This window comes from Fragaria vesca, linkage group LG4 (assembly GCF_000184155.1).
Source record: "Fragaria vesca subsp. vesca linkage group LG4, FraVesHawaii_1.0, whole genome shotgun sequence".
Classification (NCBI taxonomy): Eukaryota; Viridiplantae; Streptophyta; class Magnoliopsida; order Rosales; family Rosaceae; genus Fragaria; species Fragaria vesca.
In genome coordinates, this window is record NC_020494.1 from 387,002 (window position 1) to 408,330 (window position 21,329).

The 21,329-nt window shown below is 37.9% G+C and overlaps 4 protein-coding genes and 1 pseudogene across 4 annotated transcripts; 4 read left to right on the top strand and 1 right to left on the bottom strand.

Moving 5' to 3' along the window:
- Positions 1 to 3,161: 3,161 nt before the first annotated feature.
- LOC101296092 lies at positions 3,162 to 5,909 on the top strand. The gene is made up of 4 exons (XM_004297783.1): positions 3,162 to 4,589; positions 4,877 to 5,176; positions 5,351 to 5,625; positions 5,702 to 5,909. Exons 1-4 carry the CDS (start codon positions 3,162 to 3,164, stop codon positions 5,907 to 5,909), a joined length of 2,211 nt encoding a protein of 736 aa, XP_004297831.1.
- Positions 5,910 to 6,377: 468 nt separating this feature from the next.
- LOC101296372 lies at positions 6,378 to 8,047 on the top strand (annotated as a pseudogene).
- A 170-nt stretch (positions 8,048 to 8,217) lies between these two features.
- On the bottom strand, positions 8,218 to 9,785 carry LOC101304857 (60S ribosomal protein L14-2-like). The gene is made up of 5 exons (XM_004296333.1): positions 9,719 to 9,785; positions 9,509 to 9,610; positions 8,833 to 8,962; positions 8,633 to 8,745; positions 8,218 to 8,506 (listed from the first exon to the last, which is right to left on the bottom strand). Exons 1-5 carry the CDS (start codon positions 9,719 to 9,721, stop codon positions 8,453 to 8,455), a joined length of 402 nt encoding a protein of 133 aa, XP_004296381.1. The 5' UTR covers positions 9,722 to 9,785; the 3' UTR covers positions 8,218 to 8,452.
- Positions 9,786 to 11,540: 1,755 nt separating this feature from the next.
- LOC101296657 (dCTP pyrophosphatase 1-like) lies at positions 11,541 to 12,507 on the top strand. Its single transcript, XM_004297784.1, has 2 exons — positions 11,541 to 11,705; positions 12,286 to 12,507. The coding sequence occupies exons 1-2, from the start codon at positions 11,541 to 11,543 to the stop codon at positions 12,505 to 12,507; spliced, it is 387 nt and encodes a 128-aa protein (XP_004297832.1).
- A 3,286-nt stretch (positions 12,508 to 15,793) lies between these two features.
- LOC101305159 (pleckstrin homology domain-containing family A member 8-like) lies at positions 15,794 to 18,369 on the top strand. Its single transcript, XM_004296334.1, has 7 exons — positions 15,794 to 16,033; positions 16,125 to 16,254; positions 16,447 to 16,502; positions 16,630 to 16,760; positions 16,868 to 17,003; positions 17,437 to 17,568; positions 17,999 to 18,369. Exons 2-7 carry the CDS (start codon positions 16,137 to 16,139, stop codon positions 18,032 to 18,034), a joined length of 609 nt encoding a protein of 202 aa, XP_004296382.1. The 5' UTR covers positions 15,794 to 16,033; positions 16,125 to 16,136; the 3' UTR covers positions 18,035 to 18,369.
- The last annotated feature ends 2,960 nt before the right edge of the window (positions 18,370 to 21,329 follow it).

A 21,329-nucleotide genomic window follows, 5' to 3' on the forward strand; every position in this document is an offset into this window, starting at 1 on the left:
AAACATTTAAGCAAACATAGAAAAGAAATTCACAGAATGATAACAATTTGCTCAAGAGTCCAGGAAATTTCCCGAAAATACTCACAGATTCGTAATGTCACGTATTTTATTATGGACACCTCAAATTAAGGATTCCATATTGTATAAATTTCTGAAAATCTCCTCGAGCACATTTTAAAACCACCGAGGTCGATAAACAAATTTAGAAACGATCTTAATTTAAGCTCGTCAAATTTTTCGGGTATTACAGCTGTCGTCACCCTCTTTCAAGGGTTTGCTATCTGAATTAGTTTATTTGGGCTTTTTGTTTGTTTGACTTGTTTGTGTTATTTCCCTTTTGTTCTTGTAATTGTGACCCAGTTATGAGTTTGTAACAATTGTTTTTATTAATAAAGTTTGTTTAACCATCACAAAAATCCTTGAATACATGATGAAATAAAAGACTGAGTTTCGCTTAACTTGTACTTAGCCTAATCATTTTGGTCCCTCGACTTCTAATTTCCTGACCCAACTTTAGTCAATACCTTGGTTTCTTGGGCCACGTAGACATGCCTAAATTTTTCCATGCCGAGAGGTTTTTCTTAACTCAAAGTCGGTCAAGGATCTTAGGGGAAGCTTGCTCCTTTTAGGGTTTGCATTTGCCTTCATGAGAGAATCTAAAATGAATTTCTATGTGGGATCAAAGAAACTGATCGAGAAAGGTAAGTTTGGAGTTTGGAATAGCATCTCCAGCAGTACAATTAAATTTATTGTTAAATTTGTCAACATTTAGATTTACAACAGTAATTTTTAAAATTTTGCTCTAGTAGTATTGTTAAATTGTATACATTAGCTAAGTTTTAGTTAATTGTCTCTAAAAGATTGATAAATTTATCAATTTTCTCTATCAATTTCTAAATTTATCAATTTCTTAAGTATACTTCTGGAGTAAAGATTCATTTAAAAATTGATAAATCTTTAATTTTTTTCAATTTATAAATGCTGCTGGAGATGCTCGAAACTCTAAGTTTTTTTTTTCTTCATCTGAAAATTTTGAATTTCTATGATACACGTCGTATGGACGTGTTTGGGTGAAGCAAAAGCTGTGTATTGACCATGGAAACATATAAGTTTTCTTGTACCTTTAGGAGCAACCATGCTCTGGAATTCATGGTTTGACAATATATGGCAATGGCGCATCCTCGGATATGGGCATTGATCGTGGTGTTGTGTTGAGAATGGTGGCGACTATGCTTCGACGACGGCATTCAGCCGCTAGAGAAGACCTCTCTAATCGTTTCTGTTTTTTTGGCATCCAACCTATGGACGGGACGACATGACTGCTGCAGGGTTGGATGATGGAAGGCATGGCCGCCTGAGATAACAACTGCTGCGATAAGTGCTAGGTTCGGGCGACAATGGCTAAAGCGTCGAGATCAAAGTTTGTATCCCCGAACAGTAGTGTCGGCGCGGCTGGTTGTGCCGGTTTGCTTTGCTGGAAAGCCAGACTGCCGGCGAGAACATCGCTGCTGACTGGTAAGTTTCAGGCTAGAATGGGATCCGATCTAGGGTAGGTTTGCTTTGGGTTTGAGAGTGGTGGTCTTGGGGTCGGGATCCTGTTCATGGACGGTGCTGTAAAGTCCGGTAATGACTAAGCTAACATTAGTTGCGGGTAGGACAACGTAGAGGTTGAGTTGCTGGTTTCAAAGGTTGACTAGGTTGTTGACTCTGTGCTGGCTGGTTTAGGGCTTGAGCTTCTTGGTGGGTCGAATATGAAGTATTGGATATGGGCTTGTGATATCAGGCCTGCAGCTGAGGATATACTCTAGCCGTTAGGAAATACTGGGCTGCAGGTGAGGAATTGGTGAAAGATCTTAGCTTTTAACCCTACAAGGATGGAGCTAGCTTTAGTTTAAATTTTATTTTGTGATTTCCAAGTCTAGTAAATCTCATAATAGCCACCATAATAGCTTCATTAGGCTTCTGAGTTGATTCTATGGTTCGCTTGTGTCACGGTTGCGTGTTTACGATAGGTGAAGTATACATGTAATGTGCATTTATCGAATGTTCACAAAGTCTGTTAGTCTAGATAAACAATGAGTCATAATTTATCAAAAAGAATAGGTCACAAGGTATCGACATTTTGTACCGCGGTAAATATCTACATTTGGTTTTTGATATGGAATGGGTGATAATATGACTCAAAACTCAAAAAACTCCTACCCTAAAAAGAGCCCCAAAAAAAAAAAAAAAAAAAAAAAAAAAGTAGTAGAGAAGAAAGAAACCAAAGTAGAAATGGCCTACCAAAAACCTCTGCAAAACCCTCACTCTTTTCCAAATTAGCAAAAACAGTGAAAAAAATAGAGACGAACCCTGTGGGACTCGGACACCCGAAATGATCCTCCATCGTCTCCTCCTCCTTCCAAAGCCGCCGTCCATTCATTCCCTCAAAAACGGTAACTCACCCACTTCTTCTTCTTCTTCTTCTTCTTCAAAATGTAAAAGCTTTATTGATTGTTCTTCTGAACAACTTTCAGGGCTACCCAATTCAACAAGATGGTGTTCGTCTTCGCCAAGCAGCGGTACCCAGAAACCACCCAACTCAGGGGTGCAAAGAGCTGTAGCCACCGTGGAGGATTCGGATAACAAGTGAGCTCCTTTTGCTGTTTTTCTCATTCTATGTCACTCTTTACTGTTAAGGCTGAGTGACCCACAATGCAATGAACCATGAAAATTTATCAAAGAGTGTTTCTTTGTTTGTTAATCATGTGTTTTCGGTTTCGTGTGTCGGGTTTGTATTGAACAAACATTGGGAATTTGGAAAGAAAGAGAATTGTAAGCATTGAAAGTAGTGAGTTTGGAAGGAAATGATAGGGGAAACTAGTAGTTGAGTTGCATCATATTCAAAGCATTTTATAGTTTATGTGTTCCTTTGCGTCGTTCTATTTGTTTTGGGGGAGGATTACTGTGTTTCTGTCCTTATATAATGTGGAACATTTTTCGTTTAGCTGGTACAATCATTGTTTCTCTGCCTGCTAAAGCCTAAAGCCTTGTATTATTCAATATTTTATAGATGTGTGGAGAGACATTTGGGGACCTTTCTAAATCCAATCAACTTTCAAGACGACATGGGAAAATCGTGGTTCACCCTGAAAGGAATTTTTTGTAATTTAAAAGCAAAGATGACTGGAACTTCCCAATCTCAGGAGCAAAACAATGTCGAGAGGATTGATTCTGCAGCTGATGAGACGGTTTCTGAGGTTATTAAGACAAAGGATAGTCTACAAGACTGTGAAATTGGCCGGCCCAATCATAGTATTCCAATGCCAAAAGTCATAACGGACTTTCAGATTTGCAAGCAGAATATTTCAACAGGTTTAAGATCTGACATAGTCAGGGATAACTCTTTATCTGATGTGCTTGATGCTACAGTGGTGCCTAAATCTTTAGGTAGCACTGTACCTAGTGATGCTGAAAATGCAATTCACTCCTCAGCAGATATAGTTTTTTCTCCAGAGAATTTGGTTGACGTGACTGTTTCTGCAGTTAGGAAGAAGAGTGTTAGTGAAAATAAATCAATAAGTGTTACGTTGCATACAATGTGGACAAGTTCTATGAGGAATTCAGCTGGTCAGGTTCCATATAATGGTAAAAGGGTGCATGGTGGTCATAAAGATGTTGAACATGGTAGAAAGAAAAGTTTGGATCAAAGCCTGGAAACCTTCGCGGCTTCTCACAATGAGAAAAGGGTTACAGAAACTGCAGCCTCCAATATGATATGGAGAAGTCCTTCCAAGAATAAAGGTCATTCAGAAGGCAAGCCTGAGTCAATAAGGCAACTTGAGCTGGGTGTCTCTGGATCAGATTTTGGCTGTCTGTCTTCCTTAACACATAGGCTACCTGGTGAAGCTTCTAGGAAACTACAAAAGGATATTGGAAATGTATGTACTGTAGTTGGAAATGGAAACCCTCAACAAGGCAAAAGAAAGATATTGGATCAACCCCCTACAGCAGGTTCTGACGTGGGTATGAAGACAATGAATGGCCCCCAACAAGTGCAAGGGTTAGGAAACATAACTATGAAGACAATGAATGGTCAAAAAGATGATGTAATTACCAGTACGAAGAGCAATACTTTAGTTTCAGATGGAGTTTTGAATATGTTCAATGAAACAAATGATAAAACAGGTAATGAATTTTACATCAGTGGCTTGCTTGGGTGCCTTGAGGATATGGCTACAGAATCATCAACGATTACGTCTCAGAATTGTACCAGTCCCAACAATACTGATCTCAGAAAAAAGGTAGGTTCTGTCAAAAAGGTTCGAAGCAGCACAAATGTGCGAGAGAATGATGCTAAAAGAAAAGAAAGTTCGCTGAGAGTTCATGCCATAGGCAAGGAAACTAGTCAGGAAGACTTAAGGATCCCAGGTACTTCCTGCCAAAAAAAAGTATCTACAGAAAGCAAAGTGATGGTTAGATTTTTGCACAAATTTGTACAGGAGAGTTCTATTTATAAAGCCTTTGACGATTGTGGGTGTATCACGAGGATACAACTACTTCCCCTAATTGAAGGAAGCATTTTTAGAGCTGGTTACGTGCATTTTAAGGTAGTATAAACATCATTATATGAAGGCACAGCCTTTTTTATTTTCTACCTTTTTCCGGTTATGGCTCTTCCTTTCACAAGTTCATGATTTTCCTATTCCAGCTTAAATGGAAACTTATCAATACTCTGGCTGTCAAGAGCACATGTCATATATCTGTTCTAGGTGCAATTGCATTATTTCATAGAAAAGGCATTTGAAGTCACTTCGAAACCTTCTAACCATCATTTGGTTTTTATTGCATGCTCCACCAGGAATTTTTTTTTACCATTCCTTTGATTTTATTGCAGACTGCGGAAGGATCACATAAAGCTCTCAGGAAAAGCGGAATTGTTTCAGAGGGTCATACTGTGGTTGTGGATGCAAATTCTTTAGAAGATGTGCCTAATAAGATTGCCATTCCCAACCTGATTGGCGATCCTGAAGTTCCTCTCATGTTAGTAAAAAGTCCGACACGAACAGTTATGATCAAACAGTTAACCCATGATATAAGCTTACATCAGCTAAAAGAAGCTCTTGCTTTCTGTGGGAGTGGCATATCCAGCGTTTTCTTGGGTTCATCAAGCTCTGTTGCTTATGTGGAATTTGAGGTGAGACTATTTTTCCTTGCCTCTAGATTGACTAAATCATTAAGCATCATTTATTTAAACAAGCAAATAAATATAAAAGCTTTTCCAGGGTTGTTTGAATGTTATGTATTGGTATCCTGTCTTCCATTGTCTCTAACCATAATTTCTGAAATATGGTCGAACTACCTGTTACAGACAGAAGATGCCAAAGAGAGAGCAATTGCAGCATATTCCATAAATGTTCAAGAAAAGCAGCTATTGATCTTGAGAATTGATGTGCCAAGAACAACAGTGATAAGGATGACAAGTGTTGATGATGCACTATTTTCTAATACAAAGGTGCTCAGTGATATCGTGTCTGTTTGTTCTTCTTCTGGGGGGGTGGGAAAAGTTAAGCTGAGAAATATGGGCATGCTGGATGTGTATTTCAACCTTGATCATTGGCCAAAGATGTTGAGTATTCTCAACAGGTAATAACCTAGATAGTTTAAAGATGTTAGTTTATGTGCACCATCCGGACCATGACTAACTATGCTGTCTGTCTAGGTTAAATGGAATGGAAGTACATGGCCACCGAGTGATTGCTCAACCTGCAACTGTTTTTCCTCCGGCGGTCCTTCAAGTTCTTTGGAGTAAGCCAGATGAAAGAATTCATGTCAAATCTGTTTTGCGCAGATTGTTGCAGAACACTGATCTACCTGTTGAACTCAGTAACCTTGCTACGAAATATCATGGTGATAAATATTTTGAATGAGTTTTCATCCAATTAAGGTGCATTATAAATATATGGAGGAAAACTCATCTTTCACCCTCTACAGCTCCTCAGTTGATATTTTGATCCATTAGAGTAGCTAACTTTCAAGCCATAGATTATAGTGCATCCACTTTTGCCATGTGAATTGCTAAAGACAAATCAAAGAACCTAGTTTGTATAGCAGTCATGTTCTTGTGGTTTAACTTTATTGTTAATTGTGCGCATGAAAGAAATGAGAGTCGAGCCTTAAAGGCTTAACCACTTTAATTTAAGAGAGGAAATTATTGCCCTCGACTTTCAAACTCAGAATTGCCTAAGAAAACACATTTCATAATGTCGTGGCAGCTTCTAAACCTTATGATAAAACCAAACCCTTTGTACTTCACACCATATATATCTCTGTTTAGGTATTAAGCTTAGAAAGATACGACATTCATTTAACTGTTGATGTATATTGTTAGCTTTATCATGGCCGCATTTCCAACTGTTGACAAATGCAAATCAAACGACCGGAAAAGCGCGACGGTTGTGGTGGCCGAAATGGTTGGATGCTTGCTCAGAGATGGTAGCTCCTTCCCTTACTTTGCCCTTGTCGCCTTCGACGTTGGCGGGATCTCGAGGCTCCTCGTGCTGCTCTTAGTTTGGCCATTATCTAGACTCCTCTATTACTTTGTATCGGAATCCGCAGCAACACAAGTCCTCATATTCACAACATTTGCTGGCGTGAATGTGTCTAAGATCGAGTCAGCAGCAACTGCCGTGCTGCCCAAGTTTTACTCGAGTGATCTACACCCCGAGACTTGGCGTGTGGTTTCTGAGTGCCAAAGGCGGTGTATTGTCACTGCAAGTATTCCGAGGATCATGGCTGAGCCATTTCTCAAGAGTTTCCTTGGATTTGATACGGTTTTGGGGACTGAGATAGCAACTTATAATGGTATAGCCACTGGCTTTGTTTGCTCATCTGGGCTACTTATAGGGCAGCACAAAGCAGATGCTCTTCACAAGGCTCTCGGAGCCAAAGCTCAGCCGGATATTGGAATTGGCAATAGGCAGTCTGATATTGGTTTGATTGCTCTGTGCAAGGTGAGCATCCATCATATGCATGTCATTTTAGTGTACGTACTAGATGCTTAATTAACTTCCATTGCATATAAATGCAGGAGGGTTATGTAGTGCCAGCCAAACCCAAACTAGAAGCTGTAAGAAGGGAGGAGCTGCCAAAGCCTATAATTTTCCATGACGGTCGCCTAGTGCAAAAGCCAACACCTCTCATAGCGCTCCTCATCATTCTTTGGTTCCCCATAGGTTTCTTCCTCGCTTGCTTGCGAATTGCTATTGTGCAGCTCCTGCCTCTGAGCCTCGCCTACTACTCCCTTTGGGCACTTGGTGTGCATGTCACTGTGAAGGGCACCCCACCAACATTGGCTAAACATCCTATGGATCGCAAAAACTCTGGTCAGATCTTTGTCATGAACCATAGAACCGTTTTTGATTCATTTTTCCTCTACCTCGCCCTAGGCTGCCCCATAACCGCTCCTACGTACTCAAGCTCCCGAATCATCGAGTTCATTTCACCCTTCAAGACCGTCCGAATAAGTCGTGATCGGAAACAGGATACAGCTATGATCAAGAAGCTTCTGCAAGAAGGCGATAACATAGCCATTTGCCCGGAGGGAACTACTTGTAGGGAACCATACGTTTTGCGATTTTCAGCATTGTTTGCTGAACTAAGTGATCAACTTGTCCCTGTGGCCTTGGTCGACCACCAGAGCATGTTTCATGGAACCACAGCTCGAGGGTGGAAAGCAATGGACACGTTTTTCTTCACGATGAACCCGAGGCCATCATATGAAGTCACATTCTTGAATAAGTTGGCTCCAGACCAAACATGCAATGCTACTTCTGGAAAGAATAGCTTTGAAGTTGCAAATTACGTACAAAGGGTCATAGCTGCAACTCTTTCCTACGAGTGCACTAGCTTTACAAGGAAGGACAAGTATCGGGCTCTTGCAGGGAATGATGGAAACGTGGTTTGAAACGTTGAACAACCTTTTTTGTCTCTCCGTTTAAAATTTGTTTTCCTGCACTCAGAACTTAGGACCTCTTTTGATAAGACGATAGGAAGATGTCACTACTAATTTGAAAAGTCCATGGAGACAAAAATAATGGATGCACATGTGATTTACTGATCAACACTAAATTGAACCAAATTAATGGTTCCTGTACCAAAAGTCTGAGATGGCTTAACAGTGATACTCAAGAGGCCTTGAATCGATGAGGTATCAGTATCGATCAAAAAAACAAAGTTCACGCAAAAAATATTATGACTAGGCAAAGTAAAACACATGGTTATCAGTAAATAGTAAACAGCATGACCCAAAATAATGAGGTTCACAACTTGTCGCCAAAATAACGAAAAAGTAAACAGCAATATAGCAATCTGAAAAAGACTAGAAATTGATAGAAGGAACAAGGGATTACAAACCGAAATCAGTTTTGAAGAAAATCCATTACAAAATTGTAAACCTAACATCAAATATTGCCTAAGCACTCTGCTTCTTCAGTTTTGCAAGCTCGCTCTTGACCAAGCCAGCCCTCTACGAATCAGATAAGATCCATTAGTTTGTGATGATTCAGTAGAACAAAAACTAAAAAGTGGACAAAAAGCACAAGAGATAGTATCATACTTGAACCATTATTATTAAAAAGCACACGAAACTAACCTTGATCTTAGCCAACATAAGCTTGAAGCGATCAAAGTCATTAAGATTAGCCCTTCGCTTCTGAACAATAAGCTTCCTGCCCCAAGAGCTACTTTCCCACTTCTTCTTCACATCTAAAGCAGACACACAAGAATCCAAGATATAAGTATATACGCATAAAAAAAATTTAATAATCTTTATTTACAAGTTACTGAGCCTACCAGCAGCCTCCATTGCAGCCAGCAATTCCTTCTTCTTGGGGACCCTCTTGATGTCAATTTTGATGTCAGTGAGAGAAAGCCTCTTGAAATTCATCTGAGATCTCACCATATCAGGGGCATCAACAAGGGCCTGACATGAATCAGCAATGTCAAAACAATATTCATATCTAAGGACATGCAAAATTACCAGATGACAATAACTAGTACACAAAATGACCATACATAATGAATTTTCAATTACACTTTGAAGCCTAAATAAATGATCAAGTCCTGTTCGATTGCAAGGCCTCAGAGTCCAGTAATTGAAAATATTCCAGGAATGTGTTTGAGAAACCCTCACACACAGCTAAAACTCAAATGAGCTTAACATATCACACCTTGCTAATTTTTCCATTTTATTTATAAACAATACTCCAAATTTAAACATTCAAGATTTTGATTTAGGCTTATATCAAGTTTAAAAAAATTATAATACACAAAAAATTCTTCAAGTAAAAGGACCGCAACATAATCAAGTACAATTTTATAATTTTACTGGTGCAAATTAACCTAAACGCATAGATACTAAGCTTTATGGTTGTAATTTTTCATAGGTAAACCAAGCAGTAATCAAATAATAATAACTCCAAGAAAACAAAAAAATTGAAACTTGAAGAAGGTAAGAGAGGAAGTATACTCTGTTCTGGTCGATGACGTCGACGATGACGACGAGCTTGCCGTAGTCCTCGCCGTAGTTGACGAGAGCCACCCTTCCGATCTCGACGTACCTCTTGAAAGGCTGTGCGAAACAAAAACGAACAAAAGCGAATCAGATCAGAGAAACTAGAGCAGAGAGGAAACGACGGCGTTTTGGATTGAGGAAGAAGGAGAAGAGAGGAGAGCTCACCATTGTTGGTTGCGGTGAAGTGTGAGAGTGTAAGGGTTGTGAGGAAGGAGGCGGAGGCAAATGGTCGAGGATTAGGGTTTTTGTTTGCGGCAGAGACACTTTTGTAAGGTTCTTATTGGGCCTGGGTCGGGTTTTCTTTTTGGGCGGGGATATTCTTACTAGTATGGCCCAAGCTAAGCTTTTGTTTTCTGAAATTCTGGTCCCGAATATGATCTTGGTATTTGGATGTGGTGTTGTGTGAGGTAGATTGGCTCAGTTTGATGTTGGTGACGAGGTGGTATCTTTGCTCTCATGATTAGATAGATTAAATTTTCGAGCATAAAATTGAGTTAGGCGTTAGGCTTGTTTGACTCATGGATGTGTTTTTGGTGACATACGTGTAATTGACGAATTAAATCAAATCATTGGACGATCCAAGTCTGTCAAACATGAGCCGTTCAAGTTCATAATCGGTAAATCACATTTATGAATGCCTTAACGATTTCAATTTGGATGAAAATTTGTAAAGATTATGTACGCATGTATATCTACAAACTAGATAGTCGAAATGTGAGTATGTGATCGAAAATGGAGTGAAACGAAAAAGTTTTCAACTAGTCCTCAACTTAATAGTCCTCATTAGAACCACTCCCCGTATAAGATAACAAGAACGTACATCCAATATTCCAATAAGATTTTGAAAAGTTGTACATAGTTTTTACGTAGAGGACTCGACCAATAGTCTGTTACCCCTTTGGTAGCATTTTTATATCTTTGAATGCTTATAATTAAGTTTATTTTTCTGAGTTGCTGACTATATCGTATATTTTTTTAATTAAGTTCTGACTATATCGTATATTTTTAATTTTGGCCTTGAAGTTTAATTGATTTCATATTCAGTCTTCGAGACCAATAATAAGAGATATCTATCATGACTGTGACTAAAAAACTAGACTCCAAAATCAAAATACATCTAACTTTTCAAAGAGGTTTAAGCACTTTTGTTTTCAGTTCAATTTCAGTGTACAAACAATATTAAAAGGTGACAACCACCTCGGTGGCTAAAACAAAAATAAAACTAAATTTGTGGAGGAGGCAGACTTCTCTTGCCGCCTTTACGGGCACTGTAGGTGCCTTCTTCTCAGGCCCTATGGCCTCCTCCATCTGCATGTCAGTTCATACTTTTGCCTCAAAAGCTCTTAATTCCCAAAACTCACTCATCATTCCTACAATGAACGTATTCTTTCAAATCTATCTGGAAGTCTTGGATTTTTGAAATTGAGAGAGATCCATAACTCTAAATTAATAATGTACTGTATTAGCATTTGTGCCAAGTATACATTTCATAAAAATCTCGTACTCATAAATTTTTGGAGCCTCCTATTTCCCCACACATTTCAAATTTCTTCCAATTTCAATAAGAAACCAATGCGTTTCACAACGGATTGCTACATTCCGAATCAAGCAGATGAACTATTCCAAAGCTACCTAATTCCTCTCTAGTGGTGGGAACAAAAAACGAATGACTTAACACATACATTCAACATGGAAAGCATATATCATATACAATGGTGGGATACAATTCACAATCAAATATTGTGCACTGAAGTTGGCCATCTTGCACAATTGGACAGTCAAAAATATCTTTTATATAAAGCATATAAGGATTGAGGGAATTTACATCCTTTCCTTTTCAATAATATTGTACATTTTTAAGATACTCACTCCTTCAAGATAGGAAAAAAAGATATCTAATACGTTACCATCTCTTTTTTGACCTATAAGAAGAGGACCCTAGCTGCTCGATCTTCTCTCCGTTCAAACCCAAAGAGACTGAAATAATATGGGAGAGTTAGGAGAAGAGATTGTCGTGGAAGAAGAGATTGTTGTGGAAGAAGAGAAGGTAAAGGACATTAGCCTCAAGGACCTCTCCAAGGAACTAGATGAATTTGCCAAGGCCAGAGATTGGGAGAAGTACCACAGTCCCAGAAATCTACTCCTTGCTATGGTAATAATCTTCTTTCACTATTCATCTTTCTTCATTTCTTTCTTGTTGTTCTTTTTTATTTGTCTGGATCGATCTCCTTGTAGGTCAGTCTCTTATCTCCTACAACCAAAGCAACTTCATCTCAAACAATCTCGTTCATACGGTCACTAACTCACCATGTGAGATTTGCACAACTACTATTAGATTAAAGTTTATTCAAATCAAATGATCAAACAAATGTATGCTGTCATGTTTGTGTTGGGGATTGTATTTGTATAGCTCACATTTTTACGTATCCCAGGTGTTCTCTTCAAAAATTTGAAACTATTGAAACTTTGAAATTAAAAATCGTTAGATCAAAAATTATTTGCGATCACTAATCGATCGAAAGTGAGTTTATGATTTAATGTAACTGTCGATTCTTTAATCTTTCGAAAAGTTTTGATATTCCCCTTCAAGAAACTTGCACCGGTCCTTTGCAAAATACTAGCATCACAAACTGTGACACAAATCTAAGCTATTCATATATTGAATAGATGCTATAACACAAAAAGTAATTCAAAGATTGCCATACCTCTGACAGATTCTTTGATTTGTGCAGGTGGGAGAGGTAGGAGAGCTGTCAGAAATATTCCAATGGAGAGGAGAGGTAGACAAAGGGTTGCCAAATTGGGAGGAATCAGATAAAGAGCATCTGGGAGAAGAGCTCTCTGATGTGCTCCTTTACCTCATCAGGTTGGCCGACGTCTGTGGCATTGATCTTGCTGATGCTGCCACCAAAAAGATTGTCAAGAATGCCATCAAATACCCACCACCAAATTAAAGTCACAAAAGATCTTCTTTGAGACTGCTTGTATAATTTGTGTTTGCAAATTTTGTTTGTTGAGGTTATTCAACTTGGATTTCAATAAAGTCTTAGAGCATCTCCTCATTTTCTCGATTTACTTAATTTTGGGAATATTAAGCCCAAATTTGCAGTAAAGTTTTATTTTTTAAAATTAAATTATTCACGTTTTTCAACGAAAAATTTACAAATATAGAGTGTTTTAATGAGTATTTTATTATTACAATAAAATATATAATTTTTTTATATTATAATAATAATGATGTAGCATATTTTATAGTTGTAATAAATGCTGAAATCTCTAAAATAGAAAAGTTATTGGAGTTAGAGCATAATTTTTTTGCAATGTGTTTGGATGTGAGTGAATTCCCGGAATTTACTCAAAAATAAGGAATCTCAATTTCTTAGGACTGTTTCTCCCGTTTGTATTCTTATCTAATAGAATTAGCAATTTTCAAGGGAAAATAATAACATTATGTTTGGATAAAGTAATTTCATTTCCTATAGAAAATTTAAAATCACGGGAATTATAATTTTTTAAATTAAAATTCCATTAATTAAGAATTCTATTGTTTGGATTACATGATGTAGAGTTTTAAAATGACAAGAATTTGTATTTAGACTGACTTCAGTTAAAAGAATTGACAAATGACGCCTATTTTGTGAGGAATTCAAGTCGGGAATCCCACGATTATTTTCCCGTAGAAATTGCTAATTCCACAGGATAAAAATCCAAACGATGGAAAAAGTCTTGAGAAATTGAGAATTCTTTATTTTTGATTCAATTTTTGGGAATTCACCCGCATCCAAACACACCGTAATAGAATTTGAATGTTAAATTCCCGACTTGAATTCCTCACAAAATATGTGTTATTTGTCAATTCCTTTAACTGAGGTTAGTCTAAATACAAATTTTTGTTATTTTAAAACTCTACATCATGAAATCCAAATGGAATTTAAATTCATGGAATTGTAATTCCCATGATTTTGAAATTTCTATAGAAATGAAATTACTTTATCCAAACACAATGTTGGAGATTTTGGTTTTAAACAAGATCTAAAATTTTCATATCGCCTTTAAACCTAAACAAACAGCATCATGAGCAGCATCGTCACTTTGCCGGAGAAGCGAAATGGTCTCGGCCAGGATTGGTTCCCGAAGCAACCGCAAGAGAAGCATGCCAAGCTTGATGATCCATATCCAGGAGAGGTCTACGATACTGGTATGCCTTTTTTCATTTATGTTCTAAGGCTTGTACGAAAAATTTCTGAAATTGTTGTTAGGTTATGAAATCCCAGAGGAATGAACTATCGTATAATTGAATTGGCTTTTTGTAGAATAGTTAATCTTTGATTGAATTGGATTGTTCGTAGAATCAATTAGCTATAGGCTATGTTGCACGGACACGGATACGGTGACACGACACGAAGCAACACGCTGACGCGGCAAAACTCAAAAGCTGAATATCTGACACTGTTTAGACACGGCAAATAAAATTATATATTTATTATTTTTAATAAATAAAAATATATTGAAATATAAAATAAGTTCATTACATTACCAAAATAATGTTCTAAATTCAATTCATTGCATAACCATAAGAAATAACATTAAAGATAGTTAAATGCAAATGATAGAAGTGCATAATTAACAATATTAGAAGTAGCAGACCTCTAACTTAAAACATAACATTAAAGAAAATCAATTTTGCACTAGGTTTCTGACAAAACTGGGCAGTAGCTTGCTTTCAAAACTGGACAGTAGCTTTATTTAGGTTTTGGTTTTTTTTTTTTTTTCTAATTAAAAAAATTTGATAAATGATGATATGGCGTGTCGGTCAACGTGTCCGAAACGTGTCAGAAAAGTCAACATGTCCGACACGTATTTTGCAGTGTCGGCTTGTTGGAGCCGACACTCCGCTCTAGTGGAGTGTCCGTGCAACATAGGCTATAGGTAAATCTGATGGCCTGCCTATAACTATCTCTAGCATACCCAATATAAAATAGCGCAGAAGGAATATTATTTTTGTTTAATCAATTCCTTCTCCAACTCGGTTTGGTTATAGATAGCCAATATAAAATAGTATGAGTTCCGTAGGTAGCTCTTCTGTTTGTTGTTTCATCTTAACTTGTTGTTTATTCTTTTCGTATAGCAATGGAATTGAAAGACAATAGCAATTCAGAAGAATCAAAATCTGGGGGAGGCTCTTCAACTGAACTGGACGATGATATTGAGGATTACTGTGAGATCTGTCGTGGCCATGTCGGTCACGAATGCTGGGATTGCCCTTACAAATCAAAGGGAATAGGTTGGGGTTGCATTGAATGTTACGGCCCCTGTAAAAAGGAAGACGGCGATCCTAGTGAGCATTGGTCTATTGAAATGGTCAAACAATGTGTCGTATGTGGGAATATGGGTAATCACTGGGCTGATGACTGCCCCTATCGGTCTGATGCTCAAGTGGATGACGCCGGGACAAGCGACCATGACGGTCTTGGCTTTTAGTGGATCACAGGACTCCTGGCTAGAGATGTTATATGTGTTGTAGATCCTGATCTCAAGCTCAATTAACAGGTAGGATTAACATGAACTTTGTGCTCAAGAGCTCAAGAAGTCCAATGTTTTCGTTTATCTATTACCTTTCTATGAAGGTAGATTGTGTGTGTATACATTAGTGCTTAGTAGCTCAAGAATGGTGAAAATTTAGAAGAGTTTTTTGTGATTTTTTGTTTATTTCCTTTTCCTTTGCTTAGGCCAAAAATGAAATGAAAATTTTCCAGTTTAGAAAGTACTTTATTTCACTTGTTCGATAATCATAAATCGCAAACCACAAACATACTGGATTACAAAATGGTGAAGAGTAGTGATGTGCTCAATCTGAGACAATAAAGGTGATTTTGCTGGACTGTTTTTTATTTTTATTTTTAATAGGGGCTAAAACAGTAGCCCTCATGTCTTAACCATAAACGAAACCGTAAAATACAAAGGGGGACATAAAACCTATACCCCGTATTGCATAAACATCCCGAAATAATATTAGGAGTTAACAATTTTATACATCTTAACAAGCATCATTTAACAAAGAGTGCATCATTAGCTATCTGGACTGTCACGAGTATACACATTGAGCATGATTGAGCATAATTTGAAGAGACCTCCACAGTTAAAAGTAAAAGCACAATGACTGGATTGGCCAAATAACCGTAAAAGATAAATCTGACCACAACGGCCTAGCGCCCTTAAACGACGGCGAAAACCACGTCTAAAAATTCACGTTCCGCGGTTATACGATCTTCAACGACACAGTCACAACAGTCAAAATCCCCCTTTTCCTTCTCTCCTCTTCTCTTCTGCTTCAGAATCCGATTCGTCTCCAACCCAATTTCGCTCATTCCCCGAATATCGAATCCAACCCACACTCATTTCCAATTCTCTGATCTCTGATCACCTCTTTGATTCTATATTTACAGTTTCACTCAGATCCAAGCAATCCAACAACTCCATGTATCTCTCTTTTCTTACTCTTTAATTTTAAATCGAAGTACTTAGATCAATCTTAGCACAACATTTCGAATAAATCAGTTTGATTTCGCAGTGAATCGGAAGAATGGAGGGGACTGTGTTTGCTCCGGCTTTGGAAGGAATGAAGAGTGTGAGATCACCCGAAGGTGAAATGCTTACCAAGCCTTTCTTGGAAGTCTGCAAGCAGATTTTGCCTGTTATAGGTACACTCTTTGCTTTCTTTCGCATCGGAATTTAGTTTCATTTCTTTGTTTCATGATTTGGACTGGTCATTCCGTTTTAGGGCAATCTAGGTGTGTATGAACATGATCTGTGAGCATAATGCTAAGTACTCATTTTCGAAGATTCGTACAATTTGCTTGTTTGGTTAAATTTCGATAATTTTCTGATGGCAGAGAAGTTTGGAGCTGCTATGACCCTGGTTAAATCGGACGTGGGTGGTAACATCACGGTAAGATGCTCATTTCATGATCACTGTTTGGTTTGTGTCGAATTTTGTTCATTAGTCTAGGATGTGTTTCCCGTTATTTGAATGATAAAGTATTATGATTCTGAGATTTTTTGCTTTTTGAGTGTAGAGATTGGAAACCAAATATCTTTCCAATCCTGCCGAGTTCAACCTCTTGTACAGTTTGGTGCGGGTTGAGGTTGAGGCCAAGACGGCAAATGCGTCATCCAGCTGCACCAATGGTCTGCTATGGTTGACAAGGTAAATGATATAACCATTAGCTTGTTCTGTTTATATATTAGTTTCCAGTTTCTCTCGAAATGTTATCCATCGTATTATATGTGATGTACTTCTTACTTTATTTTCAGAGCGATGGACTTCTTGTTAGAGTTGTTTCGGAACTTACTGGAGCATCAAGATTGGACTATGTCACAGGCTTGTTCAGATTCCTATGCCAAGACCTTGAAACAATGGCACGGATGGTTTGCTAGTTCAAGTTTCAGTGTAATGTTTTACCCCTTCAATTATATGATGCGCAGCCATTCTTCATACTGACCTTTGAATTATAAAGCCTATATTCTGCAAGTAGCATGCTTCTTCCTCTTTAAATCCTGAACTATCTAATATATGAACATCGTCAATTATTTGGCTCTTTATGCATTCTTATGTGTTGCTTTCACTTTCTACTATTCAAATTATCTCTGATGCTTATTTCTTTCTTCAAGAATTTAGGCATGTAGAGAGTACATCACACATTTGAAAAGTCTGTGTGTCCCCTTGTTAGATAAATGTCCTTTCCTTTCAGTAGTTTACTTCTGAGCTATTCTAGAAATACTACAAGCATGCTATCTTCCGTTTATCTTACCCCTGACTCAGTATTACTTGTACTCTATTGTTTAAATGGAGTATTTCTCACCTTTTCTTTACTGATTGCTAGGTTGCCATGAAGCTTGCTCCTGACAGGAAGAAGTTCATGGATGTGATAGGAGGCGATGGTGATATCATGGGTGATATAGAGAAATTTTGCACTAACTTTTCTCCCCTGCTTCAAGAGAATCACAAGTTTTTGGTAAGATGTTTGATTCTGCTGCCAAAATCAGTTGTGACTTAGGAGTTATGTGACCGAAGGTCGTCACATGTTGAAGGTTGCCAGACCATAATATATATGTTTAATGACCGATAGTTGTTGGAACAGAAAAAAAAGCTTCCAAAAAAAAAGATTTTCTAGGTCAATAGATAACTACATGAGATAGGGTCTGGAAGCATGATGCTCAATTTTGCAGTTTTCCCCTAGTAATCGCACTTGACACTCAATTCTGTTGAGTTGTTGTGAAGTAATGAAAATTAAAGGGGTGGGGACGTAGTGACCTTTGACTAGAAAGCTGGTTTTCATAACTTGCGTATTTGTGGTTCTTTTGTTTTGAAAAACTATATCAAGTGATTAGCTACAGTTGATTCTTGATATATTCTCACAAGCATTACTCTTTTGACACACACAGGCTAGTGTTGGCCTGGATGATATGAAGGCTTCATAATTTCAAAGGTTTACTGATGAGAAGAGGCTCATGCATTCAGTTCCTTTGCCTTCAGTTCCTGCTTGGATCATGACCTTGTGACTTAGCCAAAACTCCCCCAACTTCAAACATGAAAAATAATGTGCGACTTTTTCCTACACTTCATATATCTATTTGGTTTATGTTCAATGTTAAATGTCCTACTTATAATTGGTTAATTTCCTGTTTTTGAACTTTTTATACTTGGTAATCACAGAGCCTTCAATTGGTACTTGGTCTTATATGCTGTCTTGCGTTGTCCCTTTTGTGAATTGTCATGATTATTGGTTTTCAAGAGCACATTCTTATTTGCCGATGATCCTTCTGACATCTCTAGAACTTCTCACAATTAACGATAGAATGTTATATCAATGTAAAATTTGGAGAAATTTGGCCATGCGTGTCGGTTCTATTTACATGGCCAATTGCTTCTTTCGCCGTTGGTTAGCTTACTACGCTGGATTGCTCCTGAAAAAACAAATTTACAGTGTCTCGTTGAGCCACAATGATGAATGGTGTTAAAACCTATAATTTTACTATGAAGATAAGTAGTAATACAGCCTAGTAAATTGAGATCAATTTTAATCTTTTACTTGTAAAACGAAAGCCAGTGATTCGACACAAGTGATTAGACTTGAACGTCATCATGGTATAACAATCTTTTTCTCTGAAATTAGATCATAAGATAAAGGATTAGGATGACAACTGCCGCACAATTTGGGGAATCAACCGTTTTTTGGCGCGCAATCACTGAAAAACCGTTAACCCAAATTTAGCCTGCGGTCTTGGCCATTCCTAGATCTCTCTCTCTCTACTTTCCCACCCGAAATTCCGGTGAGCTACAGGTTTTGATTGAGTGGCCCCTCCCACCCAACAAAACCTCTGCTCTCTCTCATTTCCTAAATTTCATATGATTTTTCTTTGGATTTTCCAAAACATCACAACCCATCACAACGACTGCCGATCTGCATTCCGAGTTGCTTACATTGTTTGACATGGGATGAGTCGATAATGTTTACGCAGCTAGATTATATGGGTTGGTTTGGGGTCACATCTCATGGTGTGTCGTTTGAATTCGGGTTGATGATCATGTCATGCTGAAGCGCCTTTGTCTGATCAACCTTTCCTTCTTGAAGGTATGAAGTTCTCTGTTAGGGAAAACTTGTATGGAGAAAAAGGAGTTGGTTATATATAATATGTTGGTGTATATAGCAACTGCATATTCTTTGGGCAAAGGAGTGTCCAAATTGTTCTGCTAGTATCTATTCTTTTCTCATTCCTTTGGTTTTCATCTTTCTATAATGTACTATCTTGCTTAACTTCATTACTTTTGAAGCTCAGACGCATCATCTCCACGCTCACGCAGCGGCAAATTTTCCCAGCTGAAGTAGGTTTCTCTGCATGCACTAAATCAAGAACTTGAGCCAAAATGGCCACAAAGGTGAAGGGTCTCTTGAAAGGCCTGAGGTACATTTCACACATATTCGGTATGTCAATATCCATTGATCTTTTCAACTTGACATTGGAATAAGTACTTTTTGCAAGTTTTCAAGGTTTCTATGGGGCAATAATTCAAGTTTGGTTTCTCTTCTTCATATATCATGATTTGATATAACCACAGGGGTGTCCAGCTGATCTTTCATGCATTTTTAGTTTTCTTCTCGGTCATTTATAGCTTTCACTTCCAGTTGTTGGCAGAAAAAAGATGGAAAATATTGCAGGGATTTCATTTCAGTTAACCTCTTCAAGTCTATGTTAGTAATTCCTTTAGAAAAGAGAAAAGCAATTGACCAAGTTTGAACTTTTGCAGAGGAAAAAGATCAAGAAATACAAATTGGCTTCCCCACCGATGTAAAGCATGTTGCACATATTGGATGGGATGGTCCATCTGCAAATAGTACTCCCAGCTGGGTATACGCAAACCCTTTTTCTCTATCTCGTTTATGAATTCATGCACTTTCTTACACCATCAACAGTATCCTTAATTTCAAGCACCTAATTTATATTGATATCATTACACTCATGTAGATGACCGAGTTCAAATCTCCTCAAGATTCCGCAGGGCAAGTTGCTGTTAAAGAATTATCCGCCAAAGGTTTGAATTAACTAGTTCTTCTCTAATTTGTAATAAAGTTGCCTTCATATTTATTAAGATGTTGAACTGCTTGTACCCATTTTCTGTTGTCATAATCTTGATATAGTATTTCATGCATCCCCTGATGTTGTTGGTTTTATTAGACAATCATAAACCTTAATAGCTCAAGCAGTTAGAGTATGAGCCAACGATGTATATTGAGTTAAAAGATCCTTTTGCAGATATAAATAGAGGTGGACTGTCTATTGCTGCCCAAGAACTGGTGCATCTGAATGACATTCCAAGGTCTACAAGTTCCCCAGCCAAGAAGGATGGAAAATCCAAAAAGAGTTCTAGGCGCCATCGTTCAACGGAAGTCAGTGGAATGGAGTCCCCAGCCCGAGAAGGTAGTAGCCGGAATTCAAGAAGAAGCCGCAACTCTACTACTAGTCTTGGCTCCGAGTCCCCCTCATATGACCTGCCTGTGATCCCAAAACTCCGGAGGAAAAAAGGTTCAACAGGTTCCACTGATGGAGGATCGTCTAAATCATCTAGAAGGCCACGATCTAAAGGCCAGAATTCATTACCTGACATGTCACTTGAAGGTTCTGAGAATGGTAGTCCAATGCACTCGGCTTTTGCAGGAGGGAAGGGTTCTGAGATTATCCCAGCAGGGATTCATATTTAACCATACGAGGAAATGGAGGTCTTAACATCACATCCCTCTTAAGTGATGAAGGTCTGACTTGACTTATACTGGTTTCCTTCATTCTGTTGTTTTTCGACTTTTCCTTGTCACACAGAGCTGTGATTTGTAAGAGAGCGTATTCAGCGCACCCGGGTGGGTGCGCTGTATAATTTTCAGATTTGTAAAGCTCCAAGTGAGATTTGATTAATTGTTATGCAGTTAATTGTTTTCCAGTTTGTACATTAGAAAAGAAAAATATTAGTTGCAATTTGTAATCTACAACAGCCTTGTTTTGGATCACTCTGTCACTCACTTAAAATATCTTTGTTATACCATCAGTTTACCAGTCAAAACCTGTTCCAATCTTACATATGTGGTTCTTCTCTAGCCAAAACATTGTAGTCTGTTCCAACGCATGAATCAAAACTCAAAATAGATGAACTTATTTGCAAATGTAAATCTACTGTGTTCTGCACACAGACTTTGTTCTGTACACAAGTTTACAACCAGTGTTG